Source organism: Tauraco erythrolophus, chromosome 1 (assembly GCF_009769465.1).
Source record: "Tauraco erythrolophus isolate bTauEry1 chromosome 1, bTauEry1.pri, whole genome shotgun sequence".
Classification (NCBI taxonomy): Eukaryota; Metazoa; Chordata; class Aves; order Musophagiformes; family Musophagidae; genus Tauraco; species Tauraco erythrolophus.
This window is the reverse complement of record NC_141465.1, coordinates 33,569,821-33,591,054: the sequence shown is the minus strand read 5'-3', so window position 1 is coordinate 33,591,054 and position 21,234 is coordinate 33,569,821. Positions and strand designations below refer to the sequence as shown.

The following is a 21,234-nucleotide window of genomic DNA, read 5'->3' as shown; positions in this document are numbered from 1 at the left end:
AAGCTACACTAATAACCATCACAAATTCCTCATAATAGAGACATAGAAATGACGGAAAACAATCTTTTTGAAAGTCAGAAAACACTTAAAGTATATCATCATTTAACCATTTAGAGCTAGAGATATATTACTTTTTCTTCATTATATAGGTTCCTTTCCCTTGAGGAACTATCAGTCAAAACAAAATCTTGATGAAGATACAGGAATACAAGCCTTCTCACTCATCATCAAAAGAAAGAATTAAATCAGCACTATTTTTTCACTGAATGATCTAATTTTAAAAGCCATTCAACAAAAATGATTCCAGCAAAACTTCCTACAGAAAATACTACTCCCATGTATCACCCAACTTAAAAAGATACTACTTTCAGATTTTTAAAAAATACTTTTAAATAAAAGTAACGAGTAAATCCTGTAGAATTACAGTTAAAATACTTAGGGAGATATATTAATTGAACAACAAACATGATTCACTTACCCCACAAACATTTTAAAATATTAGTAGAAGTAGTATTGCTTTTGCTAGACATTCCCATTAGTAGCAAACAAAGATATTTAACAGAAATGTACACATGCTCAAAAAAATAGTACATGCAGACAAAAACTGAAATTAAAAAGGACAGTAACTTTACGATAAGATATAGTGGCATAAAGTTCCTTTACATTAAACCTCTTGCAAGTCTTTTAAGTGAACAAAGGCTTAGAAAAAGCAAGCTATTCTTTCCCCACCCACAGTAAACTTGTATCAGCTAGTCGTTCAGAGCGTAACTCCTCCTTTCAAGTCAAAGCCAAATCAAATACTTGCTTCTACATCAGCACTGACATAGTAAGTACGAGGGGGAGAGCAGGAGGAGGAAGGAAGAATAGAAAAAAAAAACACCATGGAATCAGCACTGGGTTTTTTTGAAATTACTCCGTTGAACATAATATTTCATAGTCCTACAGTCTCTTTAGCTTAGAAGAATTTTCAGCTCTTTCCTAACATTCAGCCTTTCATTATCTGCCTTCCCTCCTCAACCTCTCTAAAAATCAGCTATCCTCCAAACACCCTGCCCCTTCGCCGGTATCAGCGGCGCAGACAGACTGCAGACACCCTGTCCTTGGCCAGTATCGGCGGCGCAGACAGACTGCCGACACCCTGCCCCTGCCAGCTGGAGCTGCCCACATTATTCACGCAAAGTACGACTCTCTCAAATCCCACCACCGCTGGTGGAGCCAGGGGGCAGCGTGACTTTTACCTGCATTCAAAAGGCATTTGCAGGATTCCGTCTTGCTGCGAGGTGAGCTGGACACCAAGTGTCCCTGGCAGTCTGCTGCAGCCGGGGAATCACTTAGAATCCTGTGTCTGCCATCGGTGACTGGGTGAGTCGCCGTATGGGTATGTTGTTGCTTCCCTTTTCCATTGCCTCCAGAGAACTTTGTTTTATAACGTGTCATCAGACTCCATCACTATTCAGACCACACCTTCTCGCTCAGGAAAAGGTCTGGATTCACTTAATTGTCAAACTCATTCAAAATTCCCTATGGCCTCCATGCATTTCTTATTTTGCCCCTTCACACCATCAAAACTGTTAGTCTTCCAGAGCTTGACTTGCCCTTTATGGAAACCCTCCTTGATTCATGCTTTGTGCAATAAGTTCCTTCAACACTTCATAGTTTCTTCTTTTTTTTATTATCCTACCACATAACATACAATCATAGATTCTTCTCTGGTTGGAAGAGACCTTCAAGATCATCAAGTCCAACCATTCACCCTGCACTGTCATGGTTCCTAAACCATGTTGCTCAACACCAAATCGACAACATCTTTTCAAGAAATTAGTCTTGACTTTTCTTTTGCGACCTTTCCTACATTTTCCATCTCCCAATAAATTCTTTAATTCTTCAAGATGTTCACATATGTGCAAAGTCCACAAGAACAAGATCACTGCTCCTACTGCTCATTTTAAAATAATATTTTGTAATGTATCTTCACTGGCTTCCTAAAATCAAATTTTGAAGTGCTCTGCACTGTGGTACCTTTTCAACTAAGTATTTACATATATGAAGTCCAAAGGAGAGTATGGCTGGGCACCAAGGACTTTGGGCTGTTGCACGGTCAGGACTAGAAGGACCCTCTGCCTTCCAGCTCACAACTTTAGATTACAGCATGAGCATGCAGCTGGTCCAGATCCAGTAGGAGCATTCCATACAAACATTATAAATAAGTATAATTTTTGAATGAGGGAAATCTCTTATGCTTTCTTGGTTACAGCAGGTTTAGCAGGTGATAAAAAATCTGAGAAAAATCCAGGAAAAGATTTCACTTTGAAGATCAGAACTGCTTGCACTTCACTGTCACCACAGAAAGTAACTCCGGTACTGTGGAGGTTTTAGGGGATGGGATTATATAACCCTCTTATAGAAGTTGGATTTTTTTTTTTTATTCATTAAAAAAAACAAACACCATGAACAACAAATCACGCCAACTTATACTTCCTAAAGTTTGTAGCTAAAGATCCACTCTGATAAATATTTTGTGGCTTCCTTCCTCTCTAACTGCAAGATTATTTTCTTAAGGATCCATACAGAGATTTTAGTAATCACAAATGAACTATGAATATTGCAACTACCCACATACTACTTTTAAACTCAGATCCTTTTAAATCCCATACCTGTCTCAGAACGAGGGAAAGCATTTCTAGCCTGACTCAGCATTCTACTTTTTAGTGCTAGTTTCAATTCTGAATTCATCCATGTAAAGTAGATTCAAACTACAAAAAGCACGAAGGAAGTAAGACAGAAATACAGGAGAGAAGGAATATCTACGTAACTGCACGCTATCAGCAAGAGAAGTGAAACATGACAGCTTATTGTTGCAAAATAACAGTAGATACACTTTTGCTTATCAATAAAGGCAACAGCAAGGAAAGAAGTGACTCAGACTTGATGAACAGCAAAAATGAACTCACTTGGTGGAAACTCCAGAGACCAACTTTTGCTTTCTGTTCTTTGGATGTCAGTCACCTAATGACAAATAAGTTACTTTGGTTTTACATAGATAACAAAAAACAAATAGATATTATTCACTAAACTTAAACAAAGAAAAAAACCTAAACCACTAGAATTTAAACAAAGAAATCATAATGATAATACAGTATATTATGTCCCCAATCAAGAGGTAAAGAAAAATAATTTCATTAATCAAAGTTTATTTGTACACTTATACTTTTCCCAAAAAAATTCATATCAATTTATATTATCTACTAGTCCAACAAATACTAGCCTTTTTTGCAGTAATATTCATCCTAAAGGAAGATAAATTTACACAGACCTAAATTATGAAGATTTTCATGGCATAAAAGCAAATGAAAGTTTTCATAAGACAAAAATCTTTAAGCACTTCTTGTGCCTTCTATAGATCACTTTTTCTACAAGTTCTCTCCTTTCCCTCCCTTTGCCCTTGTGCATTGGTTTTGTTTTCCTCACTGAGTCATCTTTTTTTCCTGCCCTGCCCTCCTGTGAAACCTAAAAGGGTTTTTTCACACGTGCGTGCTAAATTGTTTAAACTTTGCTAGCGGATTCAAATTATCTATCATCTTGTTTTTCTGTATTGCATAGCTTACTTATAACACACTTTATAGGCTAAATTATAACAATCAATTTATTAATTAGCTTAAAATAACGATGGTAAAGACGATCAGAAAGAGGTACGAGTGTTCCTTTTAAATTAATAAATAGTGTGAAAGAGAAGAGCTCTCTGTAAGCAAACTGGAGGTTGATTATTAGATTTTTAATTCCATGCCGTTACAGCAGGACTGTCACAGTCTACATGTGTCTAGTAAAGCAAACCATGAAGGAAAATTTATGCACAGGAATGGTTTACAGGTTCCCCATCACACTGGACATGAGATAGGCACTAAGACAGCAACAGCTGGGAAATTCCACTGACATCCACTAGCAAAACCCACACAAAACAAGGTAAACATCAACAAAATGCCCCAACTTTCCACTTTTTTGGGGGGTGTGTGTTTTTTAATGAATAAAAACATAAGTACTAGTTTTGCTTGAGATAAAGTTAATCTTCATAGCAGCTCATATGGTGCTGTGTTTTGGATTTGTGATTAAAACGGCATTAGCAACACAGGGATGCTTCACCTACTGCTTGCACAATGTCAAGGCCTTTTTTGTTTCACACACTCCCCCACTAGCGAGTAGGCTGCGGGTGCACGAGAAGCTAGGAGAGGAACAGCCAAGACAGCTGACTGCAACTGATCAAAAGGATCTCCCAGACCACAGGACATCGTGCACAGCAATAAAAGCTGAGGGAAGAAGGAGAAAGGGGGAGAAGTTCTGAGTTATGGCATCTGTCTTCCCAAGTAAGCATTATGCATGATGAAGCTCTGCTTTTCTGGGAACAACTAAACATCTGTCTCGAAGTACGGAATTAATTCCTTATTTTGCTTCACATCTGCATGCAGCTTTTGCTTTGCCTGTTAAACTGTATCTCAATCCATGAGTTTTCTTACTTCTACCCTTACGCTTTCCAACCCCATGCTGCTGAGGAGAGTGAGCAAGCAGCTGCATGGGGCTGAGCTGCCTACCAGGGTTAAACTACGACAACACAGTACACCATTGCACTTCCAGCAGTAAAATAGCCTTCTAAAAGGCAGAATTAGAGGCTTTTGTTGGTGGATTTCTTTGGTCATCCTTCACTAACACGTATCCTTAGTTTAACTATTTTTAAGGAACATAAATTAACCATGAACAAAGAACAACATTTTACCAGGCTTCTGTGATGGATGCACTCGACTCCTTGACCAAACTAGTGGTAGTTTGGTTCAGGCTCCAAAGAAAGTAAAGGCCTAGGCTGTGACCAGGCCATGAATTTCTCTAGTTCCAACCTATTCTTTGAAAACCCACACAGGGCCAGGGTGACACGGTGAGCTTTGATGTATACGAGCTTGGAAACCGGAACACTGCTGATGCGATGAACACGTAGATAGCAGGTGGTTCTTCCAAAACTAATTTGGTCAAGGATCAAAGGAAGTTGTGGGTACAAGGAGTCTCATGTTTACCTTCTCTATCGCACATAATTTGAATAAAAGCCAACCGCTCTATTCCATGAATATGACAGACAGAGAGCTTTTTTGGAGCTCTCCTTCCTGAGTAGCTAGCAGCACAGCAGTGATCTCCCTTTGAGTTAGGACGCCTCTCAAGGTCACTCCTCGAGGTTGAGAGACCCCTTACCAACTGGGAGTCTTTGGTAAATGACTGGTATTGCACATAACAGGGCATTAAGGTTTCATATTGGCAACTTTGAATCATTATTATATTGTCTGTGCAGTAGAGTAACAGACTGAACCTTGCCATCGGACTTTGTTAAGACTCACTTTTACAACATCTTACTTCAACAAACCCACTTTTGCTGCTACCTTTGGAAGAGGCTCTTTAAGCAGTCTAAGTTTCCACTGTGACAGCTTCATTTTCTCTTTTACGCCTTCCTCATCAAAAAAGTTAATAAAAACAATCTAGTAGAATATTTCAACTTGTAAACAGTCTTTTAGATTGAAAGAATGAATCTAAAGAATTACAAAGCACTACTAAAATAACACAAATCCATCTTACATTTTAGCACTGTACTACACTTGTTTTAAACACGCAAGCCAAACCGACATTTGAGAACCACAAAACCCTAGTTTTAAATAATACGCTTAACTGGATCATATTTAACTCATGTTTTCCCATATGAAAGAAATCTGTTTACAGAGCATGAAAATAATGGTCTAGAACCATGCAAATATCTTACCGTCACAGTATCAGTGCAAAACGATGCTCCAGTATACCAAAAGCCCTAAGTATTAATTAATTTTGGCTAAAGCATCTTCCACTGATATCCATTACACCAGTACGTGTTAACTGAGTCCTCTCCCAAGGCCAAAGGGAAGCCACATCTGAACACACACGGACAGGCAGGACCGGACAGTCGGCTAAATCAGACCTGACTTCAGTCTCACTTTCAATAAGCCCAGAGACCCCTCCTCTCCTCATAACATACAGCCTCCACCTTCTCATTCAAGCAACCACCTCCTATCTCCTTTCAAATCCAAAGTTCTGAACATGGCTTTGGTAGTTAAATATTACAGGAAAAGTACATAATTATTAAAACACAGTGGGCGCAAAATTTCAGCCACAACAGTAAACAAGGCATTCCAGGACAATGAAAAATCAACACACTGTTAGTCTTATAATTCCAGCTGTAGCATAAAACTTACCTTGATATCATGTTTTTGATGACAATGATGATCTTTAGGATCGAATTGTGTTCTCTTTCTGTCTTTTTCTATTTCTTTTTGTTCTTGAGAGATTATTAAATGAGACTCTGAAGAACTGCAGTCTCTGATATGGTAAAAAGAGAGAACTCTAGTTCTTCCATGTTGATGTCTTTTCTCCATGTTTAAGACACATACCATACATATATCACAAAAAAAAACCCAAAGACTAGGAAACTGCTTGGAAGTGGAACACATCTCAACATAGCTTATTTAGTTCCCAAAAGTCCTCTTTACTTCTAGGCTGCGCTCTGGTTGCAGTTCTGATAAGTTCATTCCTTCTATTTTTATTTACTGATAGATAACAAAGTTTAAGCAATATCTATGCTATGTATTACTTAAATATTATACTAAGCATTGCTAGTTAAAAAAGTAATAAAAAAAATCAAACTTGACACTTGCTTACTTTTTCTCAAGAAGCAACTTCTTTGGTGTCTGTTTATGTTGTTTAATACCTATAGAAAATTGAGCAGGGGAGGGTGGAGAGAAAAGGGAATTAGGTAGTTTCAAATGAAAGTTACCAATGATGGAATTTTGCTATGTTCAAGGTAGATCTTGAAATCAGAACAAGCTACCATTGATTTCTTCTAACGTCTTCTTTAACTTGTCATTTTGTTGAATAAGATCCTTAAGTCCATCAAGAATATTCTTGCATAGCTCCTGAGCCCTCTCATTAGCTTCCAAAGCCAGCTCGTGTTCCCCCAGCAACGACAGCGCCTTACAGAAGTGGTAGTGACCCTGCAAGAACATAGATTTGAATTTCAAGCATTCATTCACACAAATAAGAAAACAATTTATATCCAAAACAGCTGCAGTAGACAATACAAAGTAAAATTTTACATACTCAAAAGTTATCAACCCCACCTCTTTAAGATCAAATGATGAATAATCAAAGTTTTCAACTACTCAGCACACTGAAACAGAAAGACAATTCACTAGAAGCAGCATCTAGCCTCTGTCTTTGGAAAAGAGCAAATTTGCTTTTTCCGTTAATCTCAGCTACTACTTTGCAATTTTGTAACTATCCCTTATTTACTCTTCTTCAGGCCAAGAGTATTGGGAAATACATGTTGGTCATTAATCAGGATTTTTTTTATTGTAAGGACTATGTACAACATGGCTATGCACAACAATGTAATAAATGTTTTCTTCTCTCTTTAAACATGCAGAACACCATGTAAAAACACTTACAAGCATGTAAAAATAACATTTTTAATATAAAAATTCAAGCAACTATGTACATGGCTGCCTGAAGCAGAACTTCTAGTCTGCAAGGTATTGTGTTCATTCTACTGTCATTAGTGCTAAACGCAGATGAGAACATGTCACATCTACCTGGGTCAAACCTGTAATTCAGACTCTGTGTTCTTATGTTAGTTTACAGTACCAAGAAAAGATAATTTTAAAATGTGTATGAAACTAACCTTTGGCCAATTAGGCTTCAAAATAGTGGCTCTTTTTCCATCAGCAAGGGCTCTCCTTAGTGAAGGGAGAAAAAAGAAGAGGTATTAATTATTTGTACTTCAGAAAAATCTACAGACCAGATGTACAAGGCACTATAAAAATACAAAGTGAATAAAAGAACAGTTCACTCACCTGTGTAAAGGCACAGTCAGACAACACTTCTTATCTGAAAACCATCTGGGTTAAAATGTTACAGTCTCAACTATTTCACCCATCAGGTATTTATGCCCTCCCCCTACCTACCAGGTTTTCCAGTATTTCTGCATACATACCCACCCCTTCACTGAGTTCTAACAAAAATGTTCCTTTAAAATGCCAAGCCTTAATAAAAAAGCCGGAATACCAAATCAAAATATTTTGACAGAAGTCATATTAGAAAGTAGCTACATAGTCATAGCTAGAGATTTGAGGTTGCAAGTGTTAACTGCTGAGCACTGAAAGACAGTAAGCCCCAAAACTCCCAACAAGTGAAGTCCAGACAATATGCCCACCTGACCTTTTACATACAAATTGCTGTGGAATAACTGGAATTACAATTTTGATCAGGTCAGAAGAGAAGCAGATTATCCCTATAACTACAGGAGAGAACACAGAGCAGCAGTGATGGCCTCCACTGATACTAACGCTGCCTGAAGCGGGCAGGTAGAATTTATATACCTTTGGGATATACCACTCATTTTTCAAGGCCAGGTTGGATGGGGCTTTGAGCAACCTGGTGTAGTGGAGGGTGTCCCTGCCCATGGCAGGGGGGTTGGAACTAGATGATCTTTAAAGCCTCTTCCAACCCAAACCATTCTATGATTCTACGATTCACTGAACTGCAGCTATGTGTCAGATAAGGAAAATGTAGTCAATAACATGAGGAAGAACTTCTTCACAGTAAGGGTAACAGAACACCGGAACAGGCTGCCCAGAGAGGTTGTGGAGTCTCCTTCTCTGGAGATGTTCAAAACCCATCTGGACGCGTTCTTGTGTGATCTGATCTAGGTGGTCCTGCTCCAGCAGGGGGATTGGACTAGATGATCCTTTGAGGTTCCTTCCAAACCCTAACATTCTGTGATTCTGTGTGACTCCGATTCTGTGAAGAGTGGTCACATATGTATTACTTCAGACAAGGGCATTTACAAATACCTCCCTCCTTTGATAGCTGGGTCATGCTGACTCAGTGAGGCCTCCAGAAAACGTCTGCAGCGAGACCTAACTGGAGAGGCCTGCAAAGGCCTATGAGGCATTAACTGTTTTACCTCCACAAAGGGAAGGAATATGGAAAAAAAAAATACCTTGTTTCATATGAAAGGTTCATAAAATGCCTAGTCACTACCCCTTTGTTTGTGTAACCATTATAACAGGAAAGCTTATACAGAGGGATACGAAGGAGGAGAATGAGATGTTCCATGGTAACAAAAGCTGGATACTAAAGAAATGCCTGAAAGAGACAGGCATTTCAAAACAAGGATCATGTTTTACACAGCAAAATTCTTCAGAGGTTTCAGGAAGAATTCATTCAGTTAAATTAAAGCAAGTTAGAGCAACTTTCCCCAGTTAGAGAAACCACAGGTAGTAATATCAGAATTTAGAGATGTGGCAATGCATTTAAAAAAAATTAGTAATTAATAAAATCACAACAGAACTAAGTGATTAGAGTGGGAGAAATTGTATCATATTCGTATTGTAAATGGATGCAAACGCAAGGAAAAAAATGCTTGAGTAAAAGATAGATAGTGGCATACAGAGCCTCAAGATACTAAGAGATTATAAAAGCAGTTGAAAAGATTAGAAAAAAAACAAGCACTTGTCTTGTTCCCTAGTGTGAGCTGTTACGGTTTGTTTTCACCTGCTCAATCCTTCCTCCAGTGCCACCTTCCGACAGCCCCGTGCAGTGCTAAGGAAGTTGCCCCGGAGCGCTGTCGAAACAACACGACATGAGGCCGAGCTGCAGCAGAAGGTCCTGTCCTGCATCAAAGTCTGGGAGGGAGTATGCCCACTGCCTCTTACGAGGCTCTGAAAAATGGGAGGAACAACACACTCCTCGGGTAAAGCCAGGAACTCTCCAGCAGACAATCTGGAGAACACTGTAACTGCACAGTCCTGTAATACGGTACTGCCCTATTAGGGACTCTCCTAATACGTATTAGGGACGTATTGCAGCTAGTTAGGGAAGGAGTATGATGATGAAGCAGATGAAAGGCAGCTCACACTGGGAGAATGAGAAACGGAAGACCATGCACAGAGCAGATGAAGCAAAATTCCCTAGCAGCTGCTAGACATCACTGAGCAGCCACGAGCTCAGCAGTGAGCGTGCAAAACTTCAGAACTGAGCCTTCTCCACCTTGCTCAGCCTGAACTGCCGCTTCACCTGCCTGCAGCTTTCTTTTACTTGCTTTAACTGTGGCAGCAATTTCTCTAATTGACTGGGTGTCCATGGCTAATTTGTTCTACTTTTGTTTATCTTTGCATGGCCAACCATCGATTTAAATGGAATAACTGCTTGTTACTACTATTTATACAGAATGAGGTATTTATGACTCCCAAATGATGATGTCCTGTATAGAAACACAAGCCTGATATGACAGCAGAAGCCTTAAGAAGTGGATACACAGGATGCTACATAAATAGCACAGATACAAGATAACAAGAGATGGGGCACAAGCTTAGCCACTGGAGACCCCATGGCTATAAATAATTCACCAACAGTCAGACATGCCAAATCTGGACAAACAGACTTTAAGAGCAACAAAGAAAAAGTAGTATCTATAAAAAGTACCATGTATAGTAAACTCAGATGTAACATGGAGCTGCAGATGAACAAAGACAGAGCGAAGGTGTAACAGCACATCAGCAAACACAAAAGTGACCCCAAGTGGATGCCAGAGTGAGGCAGAAGAAACCATCAACATGAACATCACTTTCTTCCCACAGAGGAACTCCGCATGGTGACAGCTCTCTTAACCCCACTGCTACAGCAATGGAACTGCCGAATTTAGTACCCAGAGAACCAGAAGAGGGGTGAGCATAACACCAGGAAAATGGGCAGAAACAAGAATCACATGGATATCAGTTTTAATTACATTTTTATTATTTATTTTTATTTCAACAATTAGATCTGGACTAATAACCATTAGACCCTTAAGACTTCAATTATACTAAGAAAAAATTCTTCAGTTGCTTTATGTAAAAGGTATACATCCACCTTGCTAATAAACAAGATTTTTAGCTTAACCATCAGCTTAAGGAAAGTAACCTACATACCCTCACTGATCTCTTCGAAAGGTTTAATAAAAACTACAATACTCACTGGTACTGAGATTATTTTTTTTTTCCCTGTTGTATAACACTCCTGCCAATTTTAAATGGTATTTAAATAGTATTAAATAGTATTTAAATACTATTTAAATACTATTTAAATAGTATTACCTACTGCTAGTAGATAGTGTTAATACTATTAATTTTTCTTAATATCAGTTTTCTGAGGTAGTAACATCACAATTACTACATACTTCAGTTTTAAAAATACTATTTTCCTAGGTATATTGACAATTTTTAACTACAAATCACCATAACATTTCAGATTATTAACAAGTGGTTACTTACTTGTACTGCCTTGTGAGAATTAAACAAAGAGCTCGGTTTCCATACAGAAGATGGTTTGCAGGACTTTAAAAAAAATTATGAAGAGTTAGTCATGTATATTACTTCTGAAAATCTCAAGGAGGAAAAAAAGTAAGTTTTCATTATAATTGTCTGAAAGCACTCTAGCACCAACAATTATATACAAGCTTCCTTGAACAGTCCCTTTGATTTACAAGTCAAGTCACTGAGAATATTAGTTTTAATTATGTAATAATTTGTAAGATTTGGGCCCACTAATGCAACTTCCAATCAATTCAAATCACTCCCAGTCTACTTAGAGAGAAAAGAAAAAAAAAGAGACATTTAAACTCCTTCCCCAACCCACTAGGCTTTGACAAACATATCAAAGCACACCTCAAATGGTCCAAAAGTCCTATGTTGCCTACAATCCCAGCTTTGCTTTAAAAAAATTGGAAAAAAAAAAATTAAAAGAAAAAAAAAGACATGAAGCATGGAAAAGCTAGCTCAACTGCTTGACTGGGCAGACTAAGCAGCAGTTCTAAAGAGACAGAGCATCACCCCCAAGATACCTATTGGAGAATGAGAGGAAAGAACCAATAAGTGCAACCCAGCAACCACCTGAAAGGGAGCCAAGGGAGGATGCAGCTTGTTAGGGAAGGAGTATGATGATGAAGCAGATGAAAGGCAGCTCACACTGGGAGAATGAGAAACAGAAGACCGTGCACAGAGCAGACGAAGCAAAATTCCCTAGCTGCTAGACATCACTGAGCTATCCTTCACCTTCTAGGAGGGTCTTAAGGACAAAGAACAATTTCTGACATAGAGCCGTAACAGCTCAGCTCTACAGCCCCTAGAAACCATGGGATTTCCTTTGCTCTTTGAATGAACTCTGCTCCTCCTTCCCCCTCACCAGCTACCCTGAGCAAAGCCCTCTTAGCCTGTTCCATCATCTCAGACACAGTCACTTGACTGAAGTCAGCCTACCCAACTTTTCAAGGAGGCTGAAATCAGCTTGAGTTTGGGATTGAAAGTATCCTACTATGTGATATAAAATGTAAAGCAAGACATCAACAAAACACTAATCCTTTCAACTGCACAATTATAAAGCTACAGACTTCAAAATGGAAAAAAAGTTTGCGCAATCAAATTTTTATGAAAGGTGGAACTTTATGAATTTCACCGTATTTCACAGACACCAGAACTTGTCATGCAAATGCTGCTTTTACTACAACACGAGTAGCAATTACACCAAACAAGTGTTCTGTAAGCAGCTGACATTGCATGAGGACTACAGGAAGGAGGCAAATGCTCTATATGCATATGACAAACTCTCATTTAACCTCTGCCACCCTGCCCCTTTCTAGAGTCCAGGAAAGAGTTCAAAGCCTTTCAGCAAATTACTTTGGAAAGAAATTAAACAAGACTTACAAAAGGAAATTAAGCCTGTTGCTTACAGAGTTGCCAAGAACAGATACTTAAAAATAAATATTTGTTCTGCATCATAACCAAGATGATAAATATTTGCAACAGTTGGTTGTACTGTTCTGCTGGAAGAGTATTGAGGAGGGATGATACCCGAAGTGCCTGTTCACATCAAATAACTTATTTTTTTCAGGTTTTCTATACCTACTCTTAGTTGTTTTAGATCAGCTTTAAACCCTAACAGGACTTTTGGAGCAGTAAAAGTGCAAACAATCACTACTAACAAGAAATAAAATGGAACAAAACACTTGTGTAGTTTTTTTTTTTTTAAGTTAGGTATCATTCGCCCTCTAAGTCGAGTGGCTCATGTAAAACTATATCAAATCAGGATAAATCTGAATAAGCTGAATACAGATTATATAACACAATCTAGTTAACCAGTTTAGCTCTTACCAAAACTCTATGGCTTTCGTATATGACATTATAGCACGATCAAAGTTTCCTTGGGAAAATTCCTCATTTCCTTTCTGTTTCATAGATTCGCTATTCTGTGAAATCAAGAAAAAACAATTCAGCAACCACTGTAATTAAACTCCTTTGCAATGAGAAGTAAAGAAAACATTACAGAATGTTACATATGCACTATTAGTTGTAATTTAATACTTTTAATTCATTGTAATTAATAAGCTTAAAAGCTTGCTAATGAAAACATTATGCAGACAAGAATACAGTGAACAATAATTAAAAAGCAGAACTAACTCAGAAGCTCTTCCGGGTTCTGTAACACAGTGTGTTAAAAGGATCAAGCGAACAGTCTTCTGTCAATATCAACTGTATTTCCTCGAGCGTTTTGGGGGGTGAGGAAAGGATGACTCTCCAATGTACACCAGTAATGAAAACAACTAATATTCTGTTTACTAGGCCAGGATATCTCAAAGTAACTATTTATGTCAGGACAATTACTCACTCAAGCTTTTGAAGCCTTTAATCATTTGGCCATCTTTATAACACTTGATCATTGAAAGTTCCCCCAAAAACAACAACAAAAAAAGAAAAGCACAAACACATTCTGATATCTTCTCTCACCTTTCTACAGTTTTCACAGGTCACAGCTTTAAATTCTTCAACTAAATTACAATCTTCCAAAGTAACTTTAGTAATATAGCGTTTGCCTGGAGACAAAATTCAGAAAAATACAGTGGGTGAAGAAGTTACCCAAAACCAGAAGTAGAGTTTATCTTCTGCTGCTAAGAATCATGCTCTGTTTTCTGACTGGAAGTGAAATTTGACATACCAACTAAACAACAGAAACAAATTAATCAACAAAAACATTCAAAAGAAAAGGAATTTATTATTGGGTAAGCCCAAAATAACTGATTACAAGCTGTAAAACATTTAAGTACCTGCCTAATTTCAAGCAATCATGTGAAACTTGATTTATTTTGAAGAATTTGCATTTAAAGAGTTGTAAATATTTGTATTTTAAAGAATTTGTACTTTGGTACTTAACTATAAAATTATTTTTCACCTTACATGCAAGTTCAATTTCTACTCCCCTGTTACTTACTGCAACAGCTGAGTCAGAATGTGTACATGCAAAAAGTAAGCCCAGAACACAAGCCATTTAACACACGTCAAATACAGGCCTGGGAGCTTCTTGTAATTTCAGCACAAGTTCTGCTGCTAGTGTCAGTATCTTACAGTAACTCCCATGAACTACATAAGCTAATTCTTGAAATATGACTAACATCGTAATTAATATTTTGACAAAATCCTCTGCCAAATGTTTAACAGAAAGACCCAAATAATAATATTTTGGGCAATTTTCAACTTCACCTTACGTTAAAGGAACACAGGGCACACATACAGCCCATAATGGACACTGAAGTGAAAAAAATGTTCTGAACTCCTGTCCAGAAAGAGCATGTGCACTGTAAATACGACCCACATACAGAGAGTCAAGGAAGAATTGACTAGCTCAAATGAGCAAAATACAAGAAAAAGCCCACAGCATCACCACTATTTTTCCAGTCACTGCCAGAGCAATGAAATACATGCAAACGTTAACTATTTCATAATTACAAGTGACTTCCCTCACCGTTTTTCCTTCAAAAGTGTTAATACTTACATTCAGCAAAGAAAATTTCAAGATAGATCCAACCAAAATCACCGAGTTTCTCCAGCCTCTGCAGAATATCAACATCACCTGTGCATCTGACCCAATCAAGTGCATCTCCAACATCAAAGACACCCTATTTTAATTGAAGAAAAGGAAAACAAAGGAAAAAAAGGTAACTAATTCTACACAAAGCAAAGTCTTCAAACCAACATCACACGAACCAACAGCTCACTGGCAATACAGTAGAAGCATTCCGTGTAAATGTAACAAACAATACTACTGCAGCACCTACACTACGCACTTGTTACCGACTTGTTAGCTTTTGCAACAGACATCAGCTCACAAATATATATATACACACACCTGGATAACTCAAGCACAGCACAATACAGCATATTCACAAAATGAGAACAGTCATTCTTTCAACCAGAGACAGGGAAGCCACTCGAATTATAGAATTTGATTTCGAAAATTCTTTTTCATGACTGCACACAAAAGTGCTTCCGAGTGAAGTGACAGGCTGTATCAAAAAAAGCAACATTCTCCAGGCTGTTAGACATGCAGGCAGGGCTAAGACTTAATTCCGTAAATCATTGTTTCCCTTCTGTTCAAACTAAATTTAATTGTTTGAGCTACAGAGCTTTATTTGAAGGAGAGGGATTGAGTAACATCAGTTGCCTGGGATACTCCCACATTATCTGAGCCTACAGATTTTGAAAAATAATGTAAAAACTCACATGACTAAGACAAATATCACTAAAAATACAGGAAGTGGGTCATCCAGCAGTAACATGCAGTTGTACCTATTCTGCTTCTCCTGTTGCTACTATCAGCTATGATATTGTCTTATAATTTGAGTATTTTTATTTTAGCTTTTGCAGTTAACCTACAGCAGGCAGCAGAAACTGGAAAGTGAGGAAAAGCGACAAACACAGGTAAACTAAGAACATTCACAGTCCAAAGTTTACAAGCTCAAAAATGTAACTGTACACTGAATTTGGTAATGAAGATGGATCAGCAGGTTTCCAAACCACACTCTCACTCAGCCATTCACAGTCTCACTATTTGATAATCTCATAAAAGTTTTCCAGTCTGTCTAAAGTCATTTGCTTTAGGATCCCAAGCAGCAGTACAAGGATAAGGACAACACCTGGAAAAGGGTCAGATACTAGGAAGTGCGTGTATTACAATCTTAACTGTACTATTATTACTACTAGAGAGTTCTTCTGTTTAATAGTATTTGTTTCTTCGTTTTCTTTCTTCTGCAATAATTCATTCTGGAAGACTTCAACTATACTAACAATAACTTCTTGTTTTTACATATGAAGCATGTTTGTCTTTTGCCCATACCTAGACTTTTAGTGTTACCACATCAACGCAGAAAGAGAGGACAAAGTAAAACACACCACATGGATAGGACAGTGTGCCTGTGGGAAGGAATTTAGAAACCTTCAAGGCCGAAGGCAGAGAGCATCAAGACATGTCAAAGGAACAAGCCTTCAACAAGAAACGGCAAATCTGCGAGCAACCAACAAGGAAAGCCACCTGCAGGTACCAAAGCAGATACTGGAGGGCTGACCTGGGCTCCAGCTGCACAACCTAAACCCACCCAACCACACTGCAGAAGCAACCTCCACGAGAAACCATTTATTTTTCAGCATGTGAACTACCCGCAAACTTCCCACACAGATGATGCGTATTTCACAGTTCCTGTCACATATAGACTTCGTTTCGTGGCTCAGTGTTGCAACAACTGGCAACTCCAGTCCTATATACTACATATTTCAAAAACCACAGACTATTTATTTATGCAAGCATTTTAAAGTTTTGCTATTTGTACAAATATTTTGTTTGTATTCACACATAAAGAAGCATTCCTACTAAAAACAATTCAGGAAACTTACATTTTCTATTCTGCTGCCAATTCTCAGTATGCCCCCAATAAAAGGTGGAATGTTCTAGAAGAGGGGTAGAAAGCAATTAAAAAACAAGTTATTAAGATCTGATAACTTTAGCTCAGGTTCAACTCTGTAGCATTTTCTATTCTGCTTGAATGAGGTATCATTTGGACAGTTGCTCTGGTTCATTACCAAGTTTCAGGAAATATTTGTGTATTCAGTAGCAAATCCCCTACCACTTTTTGTTGAAAGATAAATAACTAGTGACATGGAAAGCCAGAACGTATGGATGCTGCGACATCTGGTTAGGAAAGTCAGCCACTTTAACCACTCCTGCAGTCATCTACATACCAAAGAACCAGCTGATAATCCAATGAAAACCATTCAAAACTACAGTACTTCCTCTCCTGAGTTCTTCTGCTCCACCAAATAAATTTTACTATTGGATATACAATCTTTTACATGGAGAAAGAGATAGAGGCTGAAGAAGTAAGATGAGAGAAGCAGAGATAAACAGGAAAACAGGAATATACACAAATCCTTTCATATAAAGATCAAATGGGAGACTACTAGAGAAGGAAACAGCACAAAGAACCCATCACATGAGACAAAGTGGAAAAACTGCAGGGACATCTTAAGTACAAGGAGGTGAAAACAGAGCAGTCAGATAGCCTGAAGGAGGAAGCAGCAAAAAGAGCCCAAGGAAATACAAATCCACAAGATCAATATGGTACATGAATACCTGATCATAGAAAGTAACGTAATAGTAAAGTGGACTGGAAAAGTGCAGCTTGGGGTTGAGCACAGAATTTCAACAAAACAGTATTTTTTAAAAAGTGTCAGCTTTAAAAAGTGTCTCAGCTGCTGAGAACATTTCTTATACCATGCTCTCCTCTGCACTGTTATGTTTCTGTTTTAAGTCAGCAACAGCAGCAAATTTTAAATATAATTTTTTGAATGAGTTAAAAAGAAAAAAGTATTTAACTTGTTTATTGGGGAATGGTGTCATTTTTCTCACTGATATGACTCTTTCTTAGCAATTTACAAGGGCTCCAGTCAACTGTATTATTGACTCTGCAAACATTTAGGAAGTTATCCCAACTGCAATAAAGCCTATGACATACTTTCTTTCTAGAAAGCTGCAACTCACCTGTCAGGTGACTTACTCAGTCCAGCAAAAGCAAATGTCTAATTTAAGACACAATCCCAAGCTGCATAAGGTACAGAATTAATTAACCTATTATACATGAAAACTTACACAAAGTTAAAACATAGTACTTACAACAACTTTTTTAATTAAATCAACAAGGTCTTCCAAAACCTCTAAATCACAGAGCCTCTTCCAATTCCGGTCTAAAATCTGCGAACTGCTTAAAAGTAGAACGAGTTATCATTTAGAAAAATAACAGTGTTACATGGTCTTAATTACAAATATTTATTATAATTAGATCTAAGCAAGAGCATGGTTACAAACTCAAATCAAACTCTTTAGAAGAGGAGGGAGGAAAAAAAACCAACGAAGACTGCAAAGCTTTTAGTATTTTTTTAAATATAAGGCATCCATTTAAATACTTAAATGCACTCTTAGATTCCAGACTTCAGAAACTCATTCTTAACAGTCGCAGTTTCAATGGGATTGAATCACAGAATCAGTTTTCTGTTCAGAAAAGCTACATTTCTAAAGTAAACTGCATTTTTAAGAAGACTGCAGCACCCGATTTGGTGAGAACAAAGTTGATAAGACACTGTTTTACTTTATAGCCAGCTGTGGTATGCAGGTATCCATAGTGATCAATGACTTTTCAACTTGTTTTTGCTGACAGCCCAGATGTTCAAGAACCTGGCAGGAGCACGGTCAGGGCGACTGACACAACTGACACCTAATTAGCAAATGGGTATTCCATGCCATGTAATGTCATGCTCACTGTAAACTGGAAAGTTCGTTGGGGATGAGCTCTCTTTCTCAATGGTTGCCATCTCTACAGGTTCTCGCCTGCCATTCTGTTCCCAAGGCCTACTCTCTCTCTTCTCAGATTCCAGTTTGGGATTTTCCTGCTCCAAGATCACTAGCTGGGAACGGGCTGGACATTGGTCAAGGGGTGGTGAGCAACTGCACCATACATCACTTGTCTGTATATATTACTATCATTATTATTTTCCATTTTATTTTATTTCAATTATTAAATAGTTCTTATCTCAACCCATGGGTCTTCCTTCCTTTTCCCAATTCCTGTCCTCGAGTGGGGAGGGGTTATTGCATAAGAGAACAGCTGGCTATTGTTTAGCCCCGGATACAGACTAAACGTAGACAGTATTTTCTTCTGTATATTCAAGAGCTACACCTTCTGACCTTATCAGCTTAGTCCACTGGTAAAAACATTCCTGCGGACAGTTTAACCACTACTGAAAGTATACAATGATCTTTCACATAAGGGCTGGTGAAATCCTTTTGAGAACATTATTACTAACCTCCAATCAGCTACCAAAGAATTACTTTCACTTTTGAAGAGAAGAGGCCAAAAGATGCGTATCTTAATAACATCACAATATTCTCTTAATATGTCAGCTGGATGACTGCACCACACTTCACAGGGATCAACATCTTCAAGAAAAAAGTTAGGAATTAGGCTACACAATTCAGGCATTACAAATAATCAAATTCCATATCGACATTCAAAATCATCAGGTATTTCCATACTGTATTCCTAAATAGTATCTAACCAAAACAAGAAAACACTCTAAATTCAGCTGGCAGCTTGAGGTTTTTGTAAATTAAAGGCGGAGAGGGAATTCATTTGGAGATAAGAATAGGGACCTGCTGGCAGGCTTAACATTCCTTGCTTAAGGAATTACCTGTGTTCTGAATTGTACTGATATAATACATTAGAAATTAATAAATGCAGCCTGCTTCTAACGAGAAGCCTAACAAAGGCTGTGACCTGTGTAATAGCTATAAGGCATGCTATTTTCAAGATAAAACATGAGCCTCTAACTGTATCCGTTTAATAATTTTCTACATTCAGAGTAGTGTGGCACATAGCAACATGCTACAAAAACATTCAGCAATAGTCATCTTCTTTCTCCAGAGGCATGTGATACATGAATCTTTCAAAAATGCGATCTATTTACCTCAGAGACTGTCTTTAAAAGATAAAGATTCTTATTAGACTATTGAGGTGGCATCGAGTAGTCTCAGAGCAGCAGCAGTGTGATCTCAGAGCCTGAATATATGCAAAAATTCATTTTACACAGCTGGCTGTGTTCATCCCAAGTTTTCTACGTATTATAGGTTACCATTTGTATAGTGAATACAATTTTAAAGAACTTAACATACTCTTGAGCCACCTGCTTTTCGGTAGCTATTAAAATTAAAAAAAAAATTATAACTGCAAAACTTTACCTAAAAATATCAACTTGAAGGTGTTTTTAGACCTATACAGCTAAAACACAGCTACAATTAAAACACAGGTAATGAACACAAGCCTTAAAACTCCATCCTCATAACATTAATTGAGTGCATATACGTACATATTATTAACTGTTTACACTGTTCTCATAAACGTATCGTGGTCTTCTGCACATTACATTAGGACAAAAAAAATGAGAATTCTTCCTGTGTAAAAGAACATACCAATGCTTCTGCCCAGGAATATTTTGTCTGAATAAGTAGAAAACTACTAAGGAAAAAAGCGAAACAGCAATCAAAAGATCCAAGCACAGAACAAAAAGTGCATTAGAAAGTTATGTGATATCGGTTCAGTTTACGTACCTGTTTTAGGCTTCTGTGACGACTGCTGTACAAACACCCCATGACCCTAAAGATAAACATACTTTTTAACACTGCACATCTTGCAGATGTGTTACCTTAACTCTAAGCAATGATTGCTTAACTCTTTCTAAATATTAAACCAATATAAACTGCTTGTATTGGGGAAAAGAGGGATGGAAGTGATTTTTACACTCTGTCACCAACTCCTCTTCTCAAGAAAAGGTAATTATTGAACATATTTAGACCATATTTAAAAGCCTATAGTTGTATCTTCACAAGCGAGCAGCATGATCAAATAGGAAACAAATCTATAAAGCAAAGTATTTGGTACTGAGCAGTCTACTTTCACATTATATGCTCTTCAAAGGGTTTTAGTCTGCACTGGTTCAAATCTAGTCCCATAGACAGAGCGCCCATTCATGGTTGATGCACATTACCTATACTCTTAAAACCACCTTCTAGACTAGTTTTATCCCCAATGAATCCCACTAGCACGCTCCAAGACCTCTTCACAACATAAGCCAAAATGTGAAAGACAGAGACAATTGGGATATTTGCTTCAAAAATGTTCTCCTGATTCAAACTAAAATACTAATGCAGACACAATAATTTACAAAATTAAGTAAAACAATTTAGTTAACTAATATCAACTGTAATTAT

The 21,234-nt window shown here is 37.7% G+C and overlaps 1 protein-coding gene across 5 annotated transcripts in view; it reads right to left on the bottom strand.

The window, feature by feature from the left end:
• TTC3 (tetratricopeptide repeat domain 3) overlaps nucleotides 1-21,234 on the bottom strand; it is a 66,522-nt gene that overhangs the window by 42,013 nt on the left and 3,275 nt on the right. For 4 of the 5 annotated variants that reach the window (XM_086618085.1, XM_086618106.1, XM_086618123.1 and 1 more), the window contains exons 3-15: nucleotides 20,575-20,620; nucleotides 19,275-19,407; nucleotides 18,088-18,175; nucleotides 16,812-16,865; nucleotides 14,917-15,040; nucleotides 13,875-13,960; nucleotides 13,242-13,336; nucleotides 11,367-11,429; nucleotides 7,736-7,790; nucleotides 6,887-7,049; nucleotides 6,718-6,766; nucleotides 6,255-6,378; nucleotides 2,952-3,006 (exon numbers count right to left, since the gene is read on the bottom strand). In XM_086618085.1, coding sequence (XP_086474211.1) covers nucleotides 2,952-3,006; nucleotides 6,255-6,378; nucleotides 6,718-6,766; nucleotides 6,887-7,049; nucleotides 7,736-7,790; nucleotides 11,367-11,429; nucleotides 13,242-13,336; nucleotides 13,875-13,960; nucleotides 14,917-15,040; nucleotides 16,812-16,865; nucleotides 18,088-18,175; nucleotides 19,275-19,407; nucleotides 20,575-20,620 — 1,135 coding nt within the window. The remainder of the gene's footprint in view (nucleotides 1-2,951; nucleotides 3,007-6,254; nucleotides 6,379-6,717; nucleotides 6,767-6,886; nucleotides 7,050-7,735; nucleotides 7,791-11,366; nucleotides 11,430-13,241; nucleotides 13,337-13,874; nucleotides 13,961-14,916; nucleotides 15,041-16,811; nucleotides 16,866-18,087; nucleotides 18,176-19,274; nucleotides 19,408-20,574; nucleotides 20,621-21,234) is intronic. The other variant, XM_086618096.1, reaches the window with a different exon arrangement.